The sequence below is a fragment of the Eschscholzia californica genome, unplaced genomic scaffold (genome assembly GCF_041429995.1).
Source record: "Eschscholzia californica isolate CP2 unplaced genomic scaffold, dmEscCali1.0.p SCAF_6, whole genome shotgun sequence".
In the NCBI taxonomy this organism is placed as follows: Eukaryota; Viridiplantae; Streptophyta; class Magnoliopsida; order Ranunculales; family Papaveraceae; genus Eschscholzia; species Eschscholzia californica.
In genome coordinates this window covers 41,277,034-41,295,770 of record NW_028238483.1, presented here as the reverse complement: position 1 = coordinate 41,295,770, position 18,737 = coordinate 41,277,034, and the positions used below count along the sequence as shown (strand labels likewise).

General features: G+C 36.5%; 4 protein-coding genes across 4 annotated transcripts; 2 read left to right on the top strand and 2 right to left on the bottom strand.

The window, feature by feature from the left end:
* Nucleotides 1-234: 234 nt before the first annotated feature.
* EMB3129 (GTP-binding family protein) lies at nucleotides 235-3,818 on the bottom strand. Its single transcript, XM_086650541.1, has 9 exons — nucleotides 3,353-3,818; nucleotides 2,702-2,845; nucleotides 2,467-2,583; nucleotides 2,212-2,355; nucleotides 2,032-2,118; nucleotides 1,815-1,930; nucleotides 1,484-1,665; nucleotides 1,046-1,103; nucleotides 235-764 (listed from the first exon to the last, which is right to left on the bottom strand). Exons 1-9 carry the CDS (start codon nucleotides 3,506-3,508, stop codon nucleotides 641-643), a joined length of 1,128 nt encoding a protein of 375 aa, XP_086506667.1. The 5' UTR covers nucleotides 3,509-3,818; the 3' UTR covers nucleotides 235-640.
* On the top strand, nucleotides 3,792-6,493 carry FUT13 (fucosyltransferase 13). The gene is made up of 3 exons (XM_086650540.1): nucleotides 3,792-4,468; nucleotides 5,391-5,564; nucleotides 5,675-6,493. The coding sequence occupies exons 1-3, from the start codon at nucleotides 3,968-3,970 to the stop codon at nucleotides 6,242-6,244; spliced, it is 1,245 nt and encodes a 414-aa protein (XP_086506666.1). The 5' UTR covers nucleotides 3,792-3,967; the 3' UTR covers nucleotides 6,245-6,493.
* Nucleotides 6,494-6,889: 396 nt separating this feature from the next.
* On the bottom strand, nucleotides 6,890-8,963 carry LOC147534979 (uncharacterized). The gene is made up of 3 exons (XM_086646040.1): nucleotides 8,658-8,963; nucleotides 7,904-8,011; nucleotides 6,890-7,085 (listed from the first exon to the last, which is right to left on the bottom strand). The coding sequence occupies exons 1-3, from the start codon at nucleotides 8,805-8,807 to the stop codon at nucleotides 6,975-6,977; spliced, it is 369 nt and encodes a 122-aa protein (XP_086502166.1). The 5' UTR covers nucleotides 8,808-8,963; the 3' UTR covers nucleotides 6,890-6,974.
* LOC147534978 (erythroid differentiation factor-like protein) lies at nucleotides 8,734-17,813 on the top strand. Its single transcript, XM_086646039.1, has 10 exons — nucleotides 8,734-10,227; nucleotides 10,892-11,323; nucleotides 11,408-11,547; nucleotides 12,216-12,423; nucleotides 12,501-13,077; nucleotides 13,153-13,404; nucleotides 13,505-13,693; nucleotides 13,861-13,935; nucleotides 14,020-16,470; nucleotides 17,397-17,813. The coding sequence occupies exons 2-10, from the start codon at nucleotides 11,103-11,105 to the stop codon at nucleotides 17,712-17,714; spliced, it is 4,431 nt and encodes a 1,476-aa protein (XP_086502165.1). The 5' UTR covers nucleotides 8,734-10,227; nucleotides 10,892-11,102; the 3' UTR covers nucleotides 17,715-17,813.
* Nucleotides 17,814-18,737: the final 924 nt, after the last annotated feature.

Below are 18,737 nucleotides of genomic sequence, written 5' to 3'. Positions count from 1 at the left end.
TAGGAAACTCTGTTCAGAAAATAGATTCCTCGGGTCGATGGTTGCCAAACACACTAAGGAAAATACTTTCTCAAAAAATCATTTGATTTCACATCTTCCTACTTGGTTTTCCTTCATCCAAACATTTCTTAAGGATATCATTTAAAGCCAAACACAAATTATGCCAAAGAAAGGAATATGTTTGCATTCCTTGATATAGTATATGGTTAAAAAATTAACCAATAAAACATGAAATTAATCGAACACCATGGAAATGATTTATACATTACTGATCACAAGTTTGGCCGCTTAAATCAAATTTCGAACCTACAAATCGAAGTATTTTCTGAAGTTAAAAGCATCAAGGTTCAAGAAATGAACAAGTTCTCAAGGTTACAGACATCATTCTTGTACCCCTCAGGCAGAGCTTTTCAGAGTTGAATATCCTCAGGATCTCATACTTTCAGCTCAGTAAGGTATCGAATTTCTGAATCGTCCCAATTTGTATATAACTATAGTTATAGACTTCAGACGAGTATGAAGATAATTATCAGTGTGAGCTCGACCTCAGCAGTATAGGCGTGCGATGAAGTAATCATTCCTAGACCATTATAGATCCTAGAGATAATATCTAGTTCGTTGATCAAGAAGTCTGGAAGACTTATTTCGGTGGCCTCTCTAATGCAACCCAGCCAAATTTTCCCTTTCGAAAATCTGTCAGGAGTCGAAATGATGCTTGATGGACATCACCACTGAACAACTGAAGAGCTAGTTTCTCGACAAATCTGCAATTAAGAGTTAGTATATTAAATCAAAAGTTAAGTAAAGAAGTTATACTAGTCCTGACCAACGTGCCGTGTGGTATCGGCACGGCACGCTAACAATGGCAGGCACGGCACAACACTTAGCCATGCCCAGACTCAAAAGTTTGGCACATGATTTGCCCGTTGCAATAGCCCACCTGTTGCTGGCCATTTATGGGTGTGTCGTATAAAAACCAACCACGCCCAATTCCAGCCCACTGGCCAAACAATAACAAGTTTGGGATATGTGAATTGGGACCTACATTTTACCGCAATAGCCATCTGGATCAATCTTGTATCGCTTGTAAAGAGCTTTCGATCCTACCAGATGATAAAAACTGAAATCAGTACAAATTGTCTAAAAGTGAGATAAAAAGTAAAATACAAGTGAGCAATGTCTATTAGCTATTTGACTGTTCCAATCCATCTATTCATTTCAAAAGTCTCAGCTAACGGTATTTCGATAGTTCGACAAAAGTTATCTGATTTAGTTCCCAAGCTCAATTATAAGTTTAAAGAAGCTTGTACTCATACTATCATAAAACTTGAATCTTTCCTTTAGCTTGTATAAAATTTTTGGATTTGAATCCAACATATTTTACTTCCAAATCAAATTGTAACTATACCCACTTTTCTATTTCGAAGATCTAACATGAATATATATATATATATGCATACGAGCGAGAGAGAATCCAACCCACCAACTGTTGGAATCCTCGTTAGCATCTGTACAAGAATTGCAGCCACATCAACCACATTATATGATCTCTCCCCAATGTCATCACATATTGCAAGCTTTATTGCCGCTGTTTGGTCGCTAATCCTCATTGGAATTATGCCAGGAGAATCCAGCAACTCTAAATCTTTCCCAAAATGTACCCATCTTTCAAAATAGAAATGATCAGATTGTTACTCTTTATTTTTTTGCATTTGACTATCTACATAGGAATTTATGCTATGAAGTAACTTGATCATATTCTTTTCTTCGAAAACTACTTGATGCATTTTAAGAGGTAGGAAGGAGATACATACTTCAATTGTCTTGTGACTCCTGGTCTTGGGGCTGCTGTACACAGGCGCCGCTTCAGTAAACGGTTAATTAACGAAGACTTCCCGACATTAGGATATCCAACTATGCCAGCCCTAACCTGTTACATAATGGAAAATAAAGTGTTTATAAATATATATATATATATATATATATATATATGCATAAAGTATTCAGTTGAAAGTGTTGTGAAAAATTTACCGCCCGAGGAAGTAGTCCTTTAGCTCTACGCTTGATATTCACATTAATAGCTAAAGCTTTTGCTAGTCTCTGTAGTTTCATACTTCCCTGAATGTGCCACATAGAAGTTGAAAATATTGTTTTTCAAATTGCATAAGAACCAAAAGCTTCAAGGAGAAAAAACAAAGAGCATTTGGGTACCATTCCAAGTTGCCCATTTGAGAAGACAACTTTCACCCCTTGTCTAGCAAAGTAAGTTGCCCATGCATTTCTGTCCGCAGTCGATATCATATCTTCTCTATTCAAAACTAATATCCTTTTTCTATTCCCGATCCAGGAACCCATCTATTCCACCACATAAAAGATTATTCGATCACTTAAAATGAAATATCATTGTCATAGCTTCAAATCTAAAATAGCCAATTATTAGCAGATCAAACGAACGGTGGTTTTCACCTGGGGGTGAGTTGTGGCTAGAGGGATTCTTGCATCCCGAACTTCGATAACGACATCCATCAACTTGATTTGTTCTTTAAGTTCTTTTTCTGTTTTTGCGATATGACCAGGATACCACTGCGCAAGTATAATGTTTGAGAAATAATAGATCCCTGGCCCTGGCCTCTAAAAGAAGAAACATTACCATCTCCAAAATCAATGGAGATCAGTTTGGAATATGACAATTTATCTGTACCTGAACGGGTCGAAGCAATCTTGTCCAGTAGTGAAGGTCCGCATCTAAATCAGGCCAGTCGTTTTCGTCTTGGTCGTCTTCAACTATACCATTAGAACCAGAAGTCTCTTTGTGATACCAACTTGGAGGCCGTCCACCAACTATCTGCAATATTTTACTTCTGATTTACGTTCCTTATTCCATCGAAGCCAAGTTAAAACCAAAACAAGCTGATGTATAAAAACAAATTATACGACAAAGATACCCACCACTTCTTAAGAGTTAGTCATATTTGTCGAAGTTTCATATATTAACATAGATGGTGAAGTAGTGAAAGAAATTTGATTTATTGGAGATGTTCCCGCTTTATCTTTACATTCTTGGTTTAGGTTTAGGTTTTCTACATGGCATAACTCAGATGAAGAAATACAACTACTTCATCATTTTTCTACTCCACCCAAAGTGTCCAGAATCAGTTCAAGGTATTGAAATCTCATCATACCAATAATGACTTAATAACTCAAAAGGAAGCAATTCAATAATGGGTTTCAGAATTATGTTCTTAAGCTAATGGAACAACTACCTATCTATCTATCTATCAATACTAGAAGAATCAAATTGTGGTTCAAATAGATGGAAATAGCTAAATTAAATGATTGTACTTGTTAATACCTGAATAGAAGAAGTTTGGGTAGGAGGAAGAATTGATGATGATGCAAGAGACATACATATTGACTTCCTTTGGACAACTAGTGGATGATGGTGATGACTGGTTTTCATGGTGGTTGTGGATGGTGGAAGCCTTAGTCCTGACATTTGAACAGACATTCTCTCTCTCTCTCTCTCTCTCTCTCTCTAGTCTCTCTCTCTCTCTCTCTAGTTTCTCTCTCTACTGTGTGTGATTCTGCTGCTCCTTGAGAGAGAGAGAAAAATGAAGAAGAGGGAAACTGGATAAGTAATCTAGTTTCCTAGCAAAATTATCAGATTTGGGTCGATAATTCCACCCAAGTTATTCTTGTTTGCACCCAAATTAGTGTTCATTGTTCTCAGTACGCCTCTAATACACAGAATCACTCACAAAGTAAACGTTCTTCTCCAAAGACTAGACTCTAGAGAGACAGTAAAACCTCTTTCTCTCTCTCTCTCTCTCTAATGGCGGAAGAAAAGTCAGAAAACCCTCTCTTTACGTCTACATCTTCATCATCTTTCTCTCTCTAGAAAAGAAGAGAGAGAAAGAAAGAAAGAAGATACCCTTTAACCATCCCTTTCTCAACTTTCCAACCCACCATGCTATTCAAATCCTTACTACTCAAATCATCTCTAAACTGTATAATTGTTTCAGTGATGTTAGGTTTTTCAATTTTCATTCTTTTCATTTCAGGGTTTTTTGAATTCCCATCAATCTTATCTTCTCCTATACCATCATCTCTTATTGATCCCCAATTTTCAATTAATAAAACACCAGATCCTTTTACTGATTTGTTGAGTGCTTTCAATAAATGGGATTCTGAAATGGGTTGTACTAAATTTAAAGAAAAAAATAGAAATTTTGTATCTTTGAGAAATGTGTCTTCTTCTTCTCTGCAAAATGTTGATGGTTCCATTGATTGTGAAGCTTTGAAGATGGATCATGTTAGTGTATTAGTTAAAGGGTGGACTTGGATTCCTGATAATTTGGATAATTTGTATTCTTGTAGATGTGGGTTGAGTTGTCTTTGGACTAAATCTCCTGTTCTTGCTGATAAGCCTGATGTGCTATTGTTTGAGACTACCACTCCCCCATCTCAGGTAAATTTTGAACCCTAATTATACTTTTAAGTACTTATAATCTTAATTAAATTTAGATTAGATGAGAATTTGAAGTTCAAATTGATCAATCATGAAATTAGATGTATCTTCTTGTGGGGGAATTCGGAATAGACATAATGGGTTGTCAGTGATGGATGAAATTGATGTGAGAACTGTTTGCATTGTAGTCATTGATCATTATAAAATTGATGTGGCGATTGGCCAAACCAAAGAGTTTTCGATGTGATTTTTTAGGTTTTCGTGTTATCGAAATGCAATGAGTGGAATGAAATAAATTTTTTTTATGAAAAACTGTAAATATTGATCAAGGTTCTCATTTTAGTATTCACGCTCGAATTTTTCAGATCTCAGCCTTCGAACTTGGAAACTAATATACTTTAGGATCATAGTTTCTAATTTTCTTCGTTATTCGACATTTGAGTGTGGTGGATTTGATCAAGATTATAGACATCTTCGTACTTGGATGTCGACAACTCGACATATTTCTATTCAAGTGTTATCTAGGAGGCTATAGAAGGCTAACTATCCATCTTTAGATTTGTTATCCTATAAATAGTGAGGTAGTAGTGAATAATAATAGTGGTTTAATATAACTCGAGCAATTCTATCTTCTATTGATATAGAATGTTCTCTATAACCTTTTTGATGTTCCCATACTCATATTTGTGAAAGTGGAAACAAAAAAGACAATCTTCTCGTTTTATGTTCTTATTATCTTGTGGAATAGCACATGCACTCCCTTCACATATAAACAGAGTAAAGTTATAACCCTGAGTTGAATTCTTTATTCTACTTATGATTAAAAGTTTATATCGGTTTGTTTGCTTTCTTATGTTTCTAGCTCTAACTGCAACTATGATTCGTCTGATATAGCATTTTTTTCTCCCTTTCTGTTCTTTAGAGACGTGAAGGCGACCCTCTTCGTGCTTACATGGATCTCGAGGCTGAAAGAAGAAGGTCAGGTTTTGAGGATATTTTTATCGGTTATCATGCCAAAGATGATGTTCAAGCAACTTATGCTGGTAGCTTTTTTCACAACAATCGTAATTATATGGTTTCGCCATACAAAAACAATGTAAGTTCTTATTCTCTTATGATTTTTTTTCCTAGATACTTATATATATATATATATATATATATATATAGTGTGGGGATGCTTGTATGATGTTATCGTTTCTTCAATAGGACGTACTCGTTTATTGGTCTTCCTCAAGGTGCCTACCTCGTAGAAACCAACTTGCCACGGAAATTCTCGCGCTTCTCCCTCATCACTCTTTCGGAAAGTGTTTGAACAACGTTGGTGGCCTAGATATGGCTCTCTCGATGTACCCAGAGTGTAACAAAAATCCCAACTCGGTTCCAAAATGGTGGGACCATTTACATTGTTCAATGTCACACTACAAATTTGTATTAGCAATTGAGAATACCATGACAGAGAGTTATGTAACAGAGAAGCTATTTTATGCTTTAGATTCTGGTTCAGTCCCCATATATTTTGGAGCTCCAAATGTTTTAGATTTTGTTCCTCCCCATTCAATAATAGATGGGACGAAATTCAGATCTATGAAAGAACTTGCTTCCTACGTGAAAACCCTAGCAAATGATCCAGTTGCATATGCGGAATACCACGCATGGAGAAGATGTGGTCTGTTAGCGAATTACCGAAGAACTCGTGCTGGAAGCTTGGACACTTTACCTTGTCGGTTATGTGAGATTGTAAGTAGAAAGGGGGGGAGAAAGGCAAGAACACTCTGAATTTTGACGCGATATTCTTTATATATATGCTCTTGTTTACATCATTGATCGGGGTTTTAGTAGACTTCAGGCGACATTCGTGAGAGGTATGCCACTTTTTAGGTCATGGAATTCGTTCATCCGAAATGTTAGATATGATTTGACCCTTTTGAACAATTTAACACAAATAGAGATTGAATGTACACATGTTACTAAATTGTTGTCTGAACAATTATTTTGAAATGATATTTTTTGTATGTTTTTGTCTTCCAAGTTTTCTTCTAGATCGAAACCATTGGATTACTTTATAATGTTGATATATGTTGAAGTTTAATATCATGGAAGTGTAGTTCCATGTGGGTTATAAGTGTTCGTTTAGAGGAAAGTTAGGAAGAATGGTATTGTCTTAATATTCACAAGGATAGTTTTATCGTATGGTTCATTATAGTACAAATGGTATGTTTATTTCCCTTACGGTTTACACTTAGAGTCTATTTTTTAGACTGCTTCTTGAAAATTTCAAAGATTGAAAATTAGTAGTCACTATAAACAACATCGTGAATGATTGTTGTACTTCTCTTTTACGTGAAGATCGCAGAAAGTTTGCTTTTTTATAGAGAGAGACATGAATGAAAATATGAATTTAGTAATAAGGGAAAATAGAGCTTAGTTATGTAAATATTTCATTAGATAAAACAGGGGGAGTCACTACATCCATTAGAAGAAGAAGAAGAAGAAGAAGAAGAAAAGTTTAATGTGATCTGACAGAAGTTTCTTCCTCTTCTTCTCTATGAAACTTCCAAATTACATCCATTAAACCACTTGAAGGAGAGCATTTGGCCTTCCCTGTATTCCTTTGTACCTGCATTATCAACAACACACAGCATCATCATCATAGCATTTGGGCACCATCTCATGGTTGTATGAGGTTGTCAACGGCGAAAACTCTAACAATATTTATGAAGGAATTTTTGGGGCAAGTTCCCTCCCGCTTTCTGAAAAAAGGGCGGGCTTATAGAGCTCTTGCACATTTTGGTTAATCGAGGATCTTGATTCTATCTATACACTTGGTTAAATTGACCAACACATCTTATGAGCTAAACTCTTTTGTTGGAGTTCAAAGTTATCATTAAAAAATAAAACCAAAATATGATTTTAGAGTATTGGATAGATATGCAAATGTTTTTGTTGAGAAATATACATGTTTACATTCATATAGAAAGTGAACATTGTGACCCATACTTTGGGAAGTAAAATATAATGTTGCAGTAAGATCATAACCATGAGCTATATTAGTATAATATCTTTATATTTTACTTAGCTTTCGGATTTTTTTTTGTCGTTGTCTAGTTTTCCGTTTTAAAATGATTTGTTTATGTACTTTTCAAAATTTTAACCGACAATTCTGTAAAAGAGTAACGGACTGAACCACCCATCACGTTTCAAATCACTTGTAAGTTGTAAGTTTTTTTTTCTAGTCTAACCAAAATCCAGTTCTAGGGGAGGTTTTATCTGATAGCTAACTAAAGAAATTCAAAGAAACCATGTTGAATAACTTGACAATAAATAAACCAAATTATATTGAGATTACGTCTAATTAAATTCACAAAATATTACAAAATATTTTTACTAAAAGAATAGAATCCTACAAAAAAAACATTTAGAAATATGAAAACTTACTCTTTTGGATGAAGCAGACTTTCCAATTTTCATAGTTTGCATGTTCTCTGGTCTGTTCAAAACATATTCCTTCAACTCTTCATCATCCATTGATTCAATTAAACTAGTCTATCATTTGTAAACATATTCCCACCAAATATCACAACAAAAAAAACATAAGAAACAAGTTAGTTCTAAATTTCTATAAAATTGAAGCATATAAAATAACAAAAAAAAAGAAATCTAGAGTTTATCTACAAGATATTTAAATGAAATTATAATATACCAACTTTGTTGTTCTAGTTTCGTCGTTCTCGTAGAAAAATATAGATAAAGAAAAGATCAGCAAATTTTACAGATACAACTTGGTCTATATAGGTTATTTTAATAGACAGACAGATTGGCTAGTTCTAATACATGAAAAGCCAAAAATATTGGAGCGTGTTAAGCAACTTAAAGGGAACCATGAGTGAGCTAGCTCAGAGTATATATATATAACTCGTCTTAGCCTACTTATAGTTATGTCGCTGTCTAGGCGATAGCCCTTCAAATAATTTTGTGTAGTTTTATCAAGTGTGATAGCTCGAGTCCTCGCTTCAGATAGATTGACACAACGATGTTCTAAAAAATCTCAAACACCACGATAACCCAAAAATATAAAAACAAAAAAAACCAGTTAGGAAACAAGCCAAAAAAATGAAAGAAATTTATGATGAGTGAATTTGTCATGTCATTTTTATTTGATTTGACATAAAAACACAATTGATATGTATACCCATGTAATGAGTTCTTCAACTTCTTTTCCTAACATCTCTTCTTCATTATCAGCAATATTCTTCTTCTCCCTCCATGAAATTAACTCAACTTCATTCTTACCTACTACTTTCTTCTTCTTACTTTTTGTTTCTCTCTCTGTCACAGACATTCAAACCTTCCTAATAGAACTAAAAGAGTAGAGAGAGAGAAAGGGAGAGAAAGAAAAACTAATTGAAATGAAATAGTAGAATAAGTGGGAAGAAACAGACCACATAAAAAGGAGGAGGAGAGAAACAAAAATCATGAGATAATAAAGAGAGAAGTCAAATACATAACGGTCGTCCTCGATCACAACATAACGAAATAAGCTTCTAACTTCAGTTACAAAATGCACCCACCAGACACCAGTCCACCACCCCATCTCTCTCTCTCTGCTCTGCTCTGCTCTAGAGAGAGAGAGAGAGAGAGAGAGAGAGAGAAAGAGGGAGCCGTTACTTGAGTTAGTTTTTTGTCAGGTTCTCTGTCCTTAAACATGTGAAACTGTTTTTCCTTAACTAAGTTAGATATGAACAAGGCACTTTGGTGTTTGTTATTTGTTTCTTTGTTTTTCTTAAATTCAGATCGGACTTGTCTGAATGGGCTGAAATGAATGATTCAGATTGATTTCAGAATGTTTGTTGATGTTGCGTTATCGTTTGAACGGATGACTCGGGCTAATGATAGGATACTTTGAGTCGGACACTACTAAATGAGTATGACTTAAGAGTATATTGTCAGAAATAACTTAAGAATCATTATGCTTCAGATTCAGACAATTCAGGTTTAGGTTCAGACGAATTAGACTTATTAGTGTATAGTTATTGGGCAGATTCTGAACTCTCTCCCAAGTGATGCGAGACTATTATAATATGGTGCAAGATGGCAGACTCAGGCATGCCCGACACATGAGGTCGGGAATTCTTAGCCAGGAGACAGGTGGGTCACTTCCAAAGCCCAACTCGATATTGTTCAGACATTACCCGTTTGTTTATACCTGATACATGCAAATCCTAAACTCATACGTCTCGCTCTCTCCTATTACTCTCTCCCACAATTCACTAAACGTAAGCTTCTTCAAACCGCGCCCTATTTTCTTCGTCAAACTCTGAGATTTTACTCTTTTGTTATTATCTCTCTTTACACTAATAAAACTTAGGGCTTATTCACTCGCATCTTTCATTTTCTTCACCAAGATCTACAATTTCAATTTTCTCTTATGCATTATCTCTCTAGATTAATAAATCTTCTGGTTTCTTCCCACATGAATACTAACTCAAAAACTTCAACGAAACCTTTATCTTATTCACCAAATTGTACACCATATCTCTTTCACTCTTATCTCACTCCCCCCTAAACTAATAAATCCGAGGGCTTTTTTATCTCTTTCTCTTGGTTCACTCTCTTATCTTTCTCTAATTTGATATCTCTCTACTAAAGTAGTTTCAATCATCATTTATATTTCTATCAAGCTTAGGAAATGTCAAAGTGTTCCAAGTAAAAAAGATACCGATAACTGTTAAAGTTTGGAACGTCAGGAGGACTCTTGGGCCGTTCTTAGGGGTGGGAATCGGTCCGGACCGGTCGGTATTGGGCTATAACTTCATCGAACCGGTCGACTCGGACATAAACTGTTGGTGACCACCTATTTACTCGGGCGGACTCGGACGGTCACACTCAAGAATTCTTTGTCCATTGACCGTCCAATACCGTTTATTTTACCGGTCCAGTCGGACACCGGACGGTCTCGGTCCGGACTTTCCAATAAATTCTCTTAATTCAGAACTTTATTTTTATTACCACAAACAAAATTACTTACAAATGAAGATGTTTAGCCAAGAAATCAAAAGTAAATATAAAAAAGAAAAAAACACAGTTGATCATCATTTGACAAGATATAATTAAGTCATTCACTAATGTTTGGTCTTCCAGAGAACTATATGACTATAGCCAACGATCATCATATATTTATATGTCTATAAAATTCAACGGTCAACTTGTAAAAATGAGGACAGTTTAGTCGGTCAACCTATTCGGTCACTCGTACCGGTCGGTCAACGGTTGGTCCTTCGACATAAAATTTTGACCGTGACCGTCCGCCAATTCTTTCGGGCCGATCGGACACTGACCGTTATGACCATCGGGTGTCCATGGACACTTTTTATCTCGGTCGAACGGGTCGGATAGCGGTCTTCCGGATCTTTTTCCCACCCCTAGCCGTTCTCTAAGGCCTAGGTGTGTTCGACCCACTTTTTCGGGGTTAATAATCCCTGTTGAGAAAGATAACCCGAACATAAGCCGAATGAGAACACTCGAGAATCTTCAGCTGCAAACGTAACAGAAAACGAAAAGAGAAGAAACTGAAAGAAGAAGACAGGAGTAGGAAAAGAAAAAACCTAGAAATTTTGATCCAGGAGTAAACAGAACGATGGAATCTTCATCTTCACCGTCTAATGGACGTAGTAGTAGCAGTAACAACCCTAGCAATTTAGGAGAATTGCAGTGCGTAGGAAAATTAGAAATTGTCAGACCAAAACCTATTGGTTTCATTTGTGGAACCCTACCTGTTCCTACTGATGAATCCTTCAATCATGCTTTCAATTCTGCTCTCATTCCTTCATCATCATCATCATCTTCTTCTTCTCAACAGTACACACTCTCTCTCTTACTTTGATTGAGCAAGTCTTCAACTTTATTTGTGGTTCTGATTTTGATTTGGGTTTTCCTTTTTAGGGTTAAAGCTCCTCGTTACAGGATGATCCCAACTGAGACCGATCTCAATACTCCACCACTTTTCCCAAATCTTCATGAAAATGTTCTCCCTGTCTCCGCCGTACACTCTTCCAGGATGCCTTCCTCGTCATCTCCCGGAGGTAAAATTAATTCCTTCAAACTGCAAATTTCTCTATGATTGTTTTTGTATAAATTTCAAAATTTTCAGTGCAATATCCCCTTTTGATAGTTCTTCATTAAGTTCTTATGATGCCAAATGAGTTATGATAATCTTATATTTCGATAATCGGGATTGAAGTTGAAAGCTGCTTACTGGGTTTTTCACTTGGCATAACTTCACGTTGGAATTGTTTGTCATTGGGGGTTTCAACCTCCCAGTCGTTTGGTTGTTGGTGGTGACAATATTGACATGGTTCACGTAGAACATAGTTGTAGGGCATATCACGGATAGGTATATATCTGACACGATATTAAGTTTGTGACTTGTGTGCATCATTAGCTCAAAACCAATAGTTAACGAGTGAATAGGCCTTGAATATTAATTTAGAATTTTCTTTGTCCATGAGGGTTTTGTTTTGTCCTGAAAACCTACCTAAATTGTAAAATTGAAGTAGGGCTCGCCCTTTGTAGCCTCACTTGCATTTGTAGACCTTGATGTGCGACTATAGTTCGGCACCGTTTGTAACACTTTGGGTGCTTCAAGATCCTATTTTCTTTTATCCTGTCTACCTTTAATTTTGGCATTAAATACATTTAGACGTTAAATTGCTCGAGCTTTTAACATATGAAGATGTAATATTTTTAGCAGATTTACATAAGGAAAGTAGCAGCGTTAGTCAAAATCTTTCAAGAAAGTCCGAAGCACTTGCTGTTTATGGTCTATCAGAATATGGAGATGAGATAGATGTGGTTGCTCCAACTGACATTTTGAAACAAATTTTTAAGATGCCTTACTCAAAAGCTCGTTTATCAGTTGCAGTTCAACGTATTGGAAACACCCTTGTTCTTAATACTGGGTATGTTGCTGCATTACTTACTATGTTGAGTTTGTCAGTTGAATATACTTAGTTCCTTCAATTTTCATATGGTACAGGCCTGACATTGAAGAGGGTGAAAGATTGGTAAGGAGACATAGCAGCAAAACTAAGCCTGTAGATCAGTCTCTGTTTTTGAATTTTGCCATGCATTCAGTGAGAGCAGAGGCATGTGACATCCCTCCAACTCAGTATGCTCCATCAAAAGAAGAATCTAACTCGTCTATTCTCCCTGGACAATTTGAGCCTAGGGAGGACATATTTGTACCTTCTGATGATCCTGAACGGGGTAAAAGGCCTAAATTTATCTATGGTAGTGGTGCTGGCAGTCAAAATGAAGAATTAAACCACTGTTCGGAGTATCCACAGGTCAATAAGAAGAACTATTGGGGCAGTAAACAGAGTAAGGGAACTAAGATGCATCATGCTGTAAAAAAAGCTTCAAAAGTTGGAGATAAATCAAGATGCCCGATTCAAGAGTCTGAAAAGTACAAGAGAATTAGTAATGATAGTTTCCTTAGAATTATGTTTTGGCAATTTCACAACTTCCGTATGCTCTTAGGCAGCGACTTGCTTCTCTTTAGTAACGAGAAATATGTTGCTGTAAGCTTGCATCTATGGGATGTTGCCAGACAGGTTTGTAGAGCAAACGAAACATCTTCCTTTGTTTAATATTGTAATTCTTTCCTCATTATTTTGTACTTCGAACAGGTAACACCATTAACATGGCTTGAAGCTTGGCTTGATAATATTATGGCTAGTGTGCCTGAATTAGCCATATGTTATCACCAAAATGGTGTTGTTCAAGGGTACGAACTTTTGAAAACAGATGATATATTTTTGCTCAAGGGGATCTCCGAGGATGGGACGCCAGCCTTTCATCCTCAAGTTGTCCAACAAAATGGCCTCTCAGTATTTCGGTTCCTTCAGGACAACTGCACGCAAGACCCTGGTGCTTATTGGGTATGGCTATGGCCTTCATTTTGTCTCTTGCTCTTAGGTTTTTTGGCTTCACTTTAACCCTAATACTTTAGGCCAAATGGACCTTGGTTGTGTTTTACAGCTTTATAAAAGCTCTGGAGACGATGCAATTCAACTTTTTGATCTTTCTGTTATTCCCAATAATCGTTCTTCAGATGATCAAGATAGAAGTTCTAGCACTCTGCCAGCTATAATGCACGGGAGAAGTGATTCCTTATTTTCGTTAGGGAGCCTTCTGTCCCGTCTAGCACACAGACTATCCTTTTCATCGGTGAGGATCATATTCTTTTTCCTTTTGTTTGCGACGCTAGGTGATGGACCTCTTGCCTCTCTTTAGCGTGCTTCAGCACATCTTTGACATTGTTATTTCTTTCTCTTTTGAATAAAATTTCATATAAGATGATTAGCTTTAGCTGAACAGTGATGTTTTTGTTGCAGGCACCCAATAGCAGGGCCAAGTGTGCCAGGTTTTTCAGAAAATGTCTTGATTTCTTGGATGAGCATGATCATTTGGTATTACTTATGTTACTTTGTTCTCTTGCCTTATGAGGTAGTAATTATTTCAAATTATACTCACAGCTATTTTTTCTCAATTAGGTTGTCCGAGCATATGCTCATGAACAGTTTGCGAGGCTAATTTTGAAATGTTATGAAGAGCTCGACTTGACTTCTGAGTTTCTTCCTCTAGAATCTGAAGTTATAGTTACTGATGCAGATCATGAATCTCCAGACTTCTCCCAGGTTACAGATCATATCCTTTCCAAAGAAAATAGACCTATGCTTCAGGATTCTGAATACGGTGAGGCCTCTGAAAAGATGATTTTAGACGCAGACATGCGTGCTCCTAGAAAATGTCTCGTGTCAGGAGGCACAAAAGTAGAAAAAGCTGATCATAATTCAAGTGGTGAAGAGACTTTGGCGGTGTACCAGATGCCCGAGACATTTGAGAATGTGGTTCAAACTGTTTCTGACCCGATCTCCTCTAAATTAGCTGCGGTTCACCATGTCTCTCAAGCTATCAAGTCCCTAAGGTGGAAGCGCCAACTACAAAAATTTGAAGTAGAGCCCACTGATCATATGAAGAAGACCCAGGATAGGAGTTCAGTTGTTCATTTTTCTACATGCATGTGTGGCGATTCCGAGTGTATTGAAGTATGTGATTTACGAGAATGGCTTCCAACATCTAAAATGGACCATAAGCTGTGGAAACTCGTTCTTCTGCTAGGAGAATCTTATTTGGCTCTTGGCCAAGCTTATGTAGAGGATGGACAATTGCATCAGGCTTTGAAGATTGTAAATATAGCTTGTTCAGTTTACGGATCAATGCCTCAACATGTTGAAGACGCCCAGTTCATATCGTCAATTATGAGTAACTCATTAGCAAACACAAAGTTCAATGAGGAAATTGGAAATAGAAGTACAGTTCTAGATGATATAACAAGACTGAACTTGAGTTCCTCACATTCTGGTGAAGAGATCTCTTCCACTTACCCTTTTTGGGCCAAGGCATGGACTCTCGTTGGTGATATTTACGTCGAATACCATCTGAAAAGAGGTAAAGATATCCTGGTACAGAAAGAACGAAAACCGCGTTCAAAGGGGTTGAGAGTGTCATCTGACGTTGTGAAAGAAGTAAAGAGACTCAAGAAAAAGTTGGGCCAGTTTAATGAGAACTGTAGCACTTGTTCCTTGATAAACTGTAGCTGTCAGAATGATAGGGCAAGCAGTGGTAACAGTGCAAGCAGTAGTACTGGAGATGCTCGTTCATTAGGTTATGGAAGAAAAAGGAATAGAAAGTCGTATTCTAAGAATTCTGTGCAATCGGTTCTTGGAACCCCAGAAAGTGACCATAACCATTTGGAAAACTTGAAGAACTCTGAAGGTAATTGCTTGAGAAGAGTGAATGTAGACACTGGTATTTTAGATTCTAGTAAGACTATAAATAAGTTTGGGTTTTCCAGTTTGGATTCTAGAGATATAGATGTGAAGGAGTTGACAGGGGCTTCTGACTCCCGACCTAGTGATAGACAAGCACCTACAATTAAGGGGGGAAGTGGCGGCATTTTCAAATTTCTTGAACGTCTTGTTGTTGGAGATGAAGAGCACGATCTTTCAGTTTCCATTAGTTGTTATGACGAAGCTAGGAAAACATTAAAGGGATTACCTGCAGGTTCAACAGAATTGCAGTCTATAATTAAAAAGAAAGGTTGGGCTTGTAACGAGATGGGAAGAAGAAGACTTGAAAGAAAGAACTTAGATGAAGCTGAACTAGCCTTTGCTGATGCTATTAAAACGTTTAAAGAAGTTTCTGATCATAGTAACATAATATTGATTAACTGCAATCTGGGTCATGGCAGAAGAGCACTAGCTGAAGAAATGGTAGCCAAGCTGCAAACTCTCAGACCACATCCACTCCTGCAAAACTCATATAAACAAGTGGTAGAAACTGCAAAATTGGAATATTGTGAAGCCTTAAGATATTATGGTGCAGCCAAGTTAGAATTAAATATTGTTGGGGAAAACACAAATTCAATTACATTACCATCCAGCTTGAGGAATGATGTATATACACAGTTTGGTAATACATATTTAAGACTTGGTATGCTTTTGGCAAAAGAAGATATATGTGCAGAGGTTTATGATAATGGGTCTATAGAAGACTCAACGGGTTATGTTAATTCTTGTGATAAGAGAACTAGGAAAGATCTGCGGAAGCATGAGATCTCGGCTAATGAGGCGATTAGAGAGGCTCTTTGCATATATGAATCACTAGGTGAGCTGCGGAAACAGGAGGCTGCATATGCATATTTTCAGTTAGGTTGCTACCAAAGAGATCGTTGTTTGAAGTTTCTGAGTCAAAATACGCCTCGAGGAAGTGAAAGCAGCATTCAACATCGAGTAAAGCAATATGCTTCATTGGCTGAGAGGAGCTGGCAGAAGTCTATAAATTTTTATGGGCCAAAGACTCATCCTGACATGTACTTGACAGCTTTATTGTTTAGGTCGGAGCTTTCATGGAAACTGTCGGAATCTTTCCACTCAAATGCGGTATGTGCTCTGGACTTGTTTCACACCGTCGTCATCATAGATTAACGTATTTGGTTGGTTATATTGCTTGCAATTTGTTCTCTGTGATGCAGTCCTTTTCCAAAATATGTTCGTATCTTCATCAAATTTTACATGTTTATTATAATGGTCTGAAAATCTATCACTTGATATTATTATACATTAGAAACCAATAATTTCAAAATGTTATCCGTGCTGATATAGCGCTAAAAGGCGTATTTTGGTTATAATTGAAACCTTATGAAGGTTATACTGTGACCTATCTTGAAAAAAATTAGTTTTCTTTCACTTCCTCAAAGATTCACACTTCACGATAAAGCTGGTCTACATATTGTTGACAAGTTTTTGGAGGTGTGGATTTTAGCAACAAAACAGAGTCCTTAGAAGCAATGCTATCTCAACCTGCTGCATAGAAACCGATGTCTATTACGCAATTGGTTTCTATATCAGACAACGTTTTACTAGATAGAAACCACCATTTTAAATCTAACATGATGGAAGCACTTTCTTCCGTCTGTGAAAACAAATATGTGAACTATTGATCGATGTGTATCTTTTGATTCTGTTTAAATGAGAGTAAAATGTAAGCATGGAGTATTATTAAATGGTGGAATGGCTTCATATTAAATGTTACAGAAACTTCACCAAGTCACAGTACTATGAATTTCTAAAGTATGTTATTTAACGCGAATACTCGTTAGTGTATACATATGGTTACTATATATTTTGTCTAATTCTGTGGAACATCGATGAAGGGAGTATCCCTGGGCTTCTGTCAGAAGACCTATACCATTATTAGACAAATTGTTTGCCGGGTTTTATATTAGGTTTCAAGCTCATTCTAATGTTTTACAGACTCAATTTCTCAAAAGCTAACCACACCTTTGATGAATCATTTTTTTCCCCAGATGTTGGAGTCAGCTCTATCTCATTTACTAGAAGGCCGCCGTGTATTTGAAGAACCAACTTCAGATTCTTCAGTCGATAAACATTCTGATATTTATACCAAGTTCAAGAATCAATTACAAGGATTACTGAAGAAGATGCTACAATTAGCTTTATCAGCAAGTTCAAACAAATCGTCTTCTAATTCTATTGTTTCACAGGGAAATTCCGTCAATAACAACTCTGCTGATGTTCAGAAACTCCGGAAGTTATATGGTATGGCTTTGAAGATGACAGATTTAACTAATTTACATGATATATATGAATTATGGTCCTTGTAAATTTACATAATATTGTTCCAACTTTGTCAGAGTAATCTTGACTATGTATACTTCTATATGGAAAAAGTTGTCTTATGCAAAGTAAATTAAACGAGTAAAGAATGTGAAGAATTAGTTTATCAAAAAGTATACTCAACCTGCCTCCTGAGACACCCACTTGAACCGCATATGAGAGAAATATAGGTTTCTCTCTCCTCTCACATGTTCATTCACGTGGAGAGAGAAACTTTTGTTTCGCTCACATGCGGTTCAAGTGGGAGTCCCCAGAGGCGGGTTCTGTAGCCTTGTTGTTAGTTTATACTCTTTGTTACTTTATCATTCTCTTCATTTATTTTGTAGCTTATGCTCAAGAGTCAATTTCAAACTAGCTAATTGAGTATTCAGAGAATATTAGAGATAAGTTACTGTGTTTTTTTGTCGTTATTTGAATGTGACTTTTTCAATACAGAGTTGCCAGATTCAAATAGATTCAAAACCAACTCAAATAATCCGTTAAGATGAATGATACTTCGAGTCTGAGAAAAACATACATTATAAAATTTGACTCGAATCAATCAAGATTTTGCTTCATATTTCAAATTTCTCTCGGAAAGAAAGAAACACTGCTATCTGAACCTAAACTTGGAGGAGTGAGGACTGTGTAAATAGACATGACATGCATGCTAGGGACTAACTAAAATTAAAGGAGGTTATATAGAGTGCTCCAAAATTTTGTCATAGACCTACTTAGGGGCTAGGGCAGTTCCAGTAGAGTAGTCTGAGAGCACTCAGATTGAGTCCATTGCGAGCAGGATTTGAACATCCCGGACTAAAATTAGCTTGAAGTCCAAAGAGTGCTAAGAGAGAGTAGGGTTTGCCTGTAAACATTCTCTTTAGAGTGCTAAGAGAGAGTAGGGTTTGCCTGTAAACATTCTCTTTAAAAAGGCCGTTTAACAAAAATATTTTCCACCCTAGAAAATTTTAAATGGAAGATGTAAATTTTAACAAATTTTTTGGGTGCAAAATTTCAAAAGAAAACTTCTT

Coding starts and splice junctions, on each gene's coding strand:
- LOC147534979 (XM_086646040.1), bottom strand. CDS start 8,807: ATGTCTGTGACAGAGAGAGAAACAAAAAGTAAGAAGAAGAAAGTAGTA. Junction 8,012..8,657: donor TTGAAGAACTCATTACATGG/GTATACATATCA, acceptor TACAAATGATAG/ACTAGTTTAATTGAATCAAT. Junction 7,086..7,903: donor AGTCTGCTTCATCCAAAAGA/GTAAGTTTTCAT, acceptor TTGATAATGCAG/GTACAAAGGAATACAGGGAA.
- EMB3129 (XM_086650541.1), bottom strand. CDS start 3,508: ATGTCTGTTCAAATGTCAGGACTAAGGCTTCCACCATCCACAACCACC. Junction 2,584..2,701: donor GATTGCTTCGACCCGTTCAG/GTACAGATAAAT, acceptor ATACTTGCGCAG/TGGTATCCTGGTCATATCGC. Junction 2,119..2,211: donor CAAATGGGCAACTTGGAATG/GTACCCAAATGC, acceptor TGGCACATTCAG/GGAAGTATGAAACTACAGAG.
- FUT13 (XM_086650540.1), top strand. CDS start 3,968: ATGCTATTCAAATCCTTACTACTCAAATCATCTCTAAACTGTATAATT. Junction 4,469..5,390: donor CTACCACTCCCCCATCTCAG/GTAAATTTTGAA, acceptor TCTGTTCTTTAG/AGACGTGAAGGCGACCCTCT. Junction 5,565..5,674: donor TTTCGCCATACAAAAACAAT/GTAAGTTCTTAT, acceptor TTTCTTCAATAG/GACGTACTCGTTTATTGGTC.
- LOC147534978 (XM_086646039.1), top strand. CDS start 11,103: ATGGAATCTTCATCTTCACCGTCTAATGGACGTAGTAGTAGCAGTAAC. Junction 13,405..13,504: donor AAGACCCTGGTGCTTATTGG/GTATGGCTATGG, acceptor TGTGTTTTACAG/CTTTATAAAAGCTCTGGAGA. Junction 13,694..13,860: donor ACAGACTATCCTTTTCATCG/GTGAGGATCATA, acceptor TTTTTGTTGCAG/GCACCCAATAGCAGGGCCAA.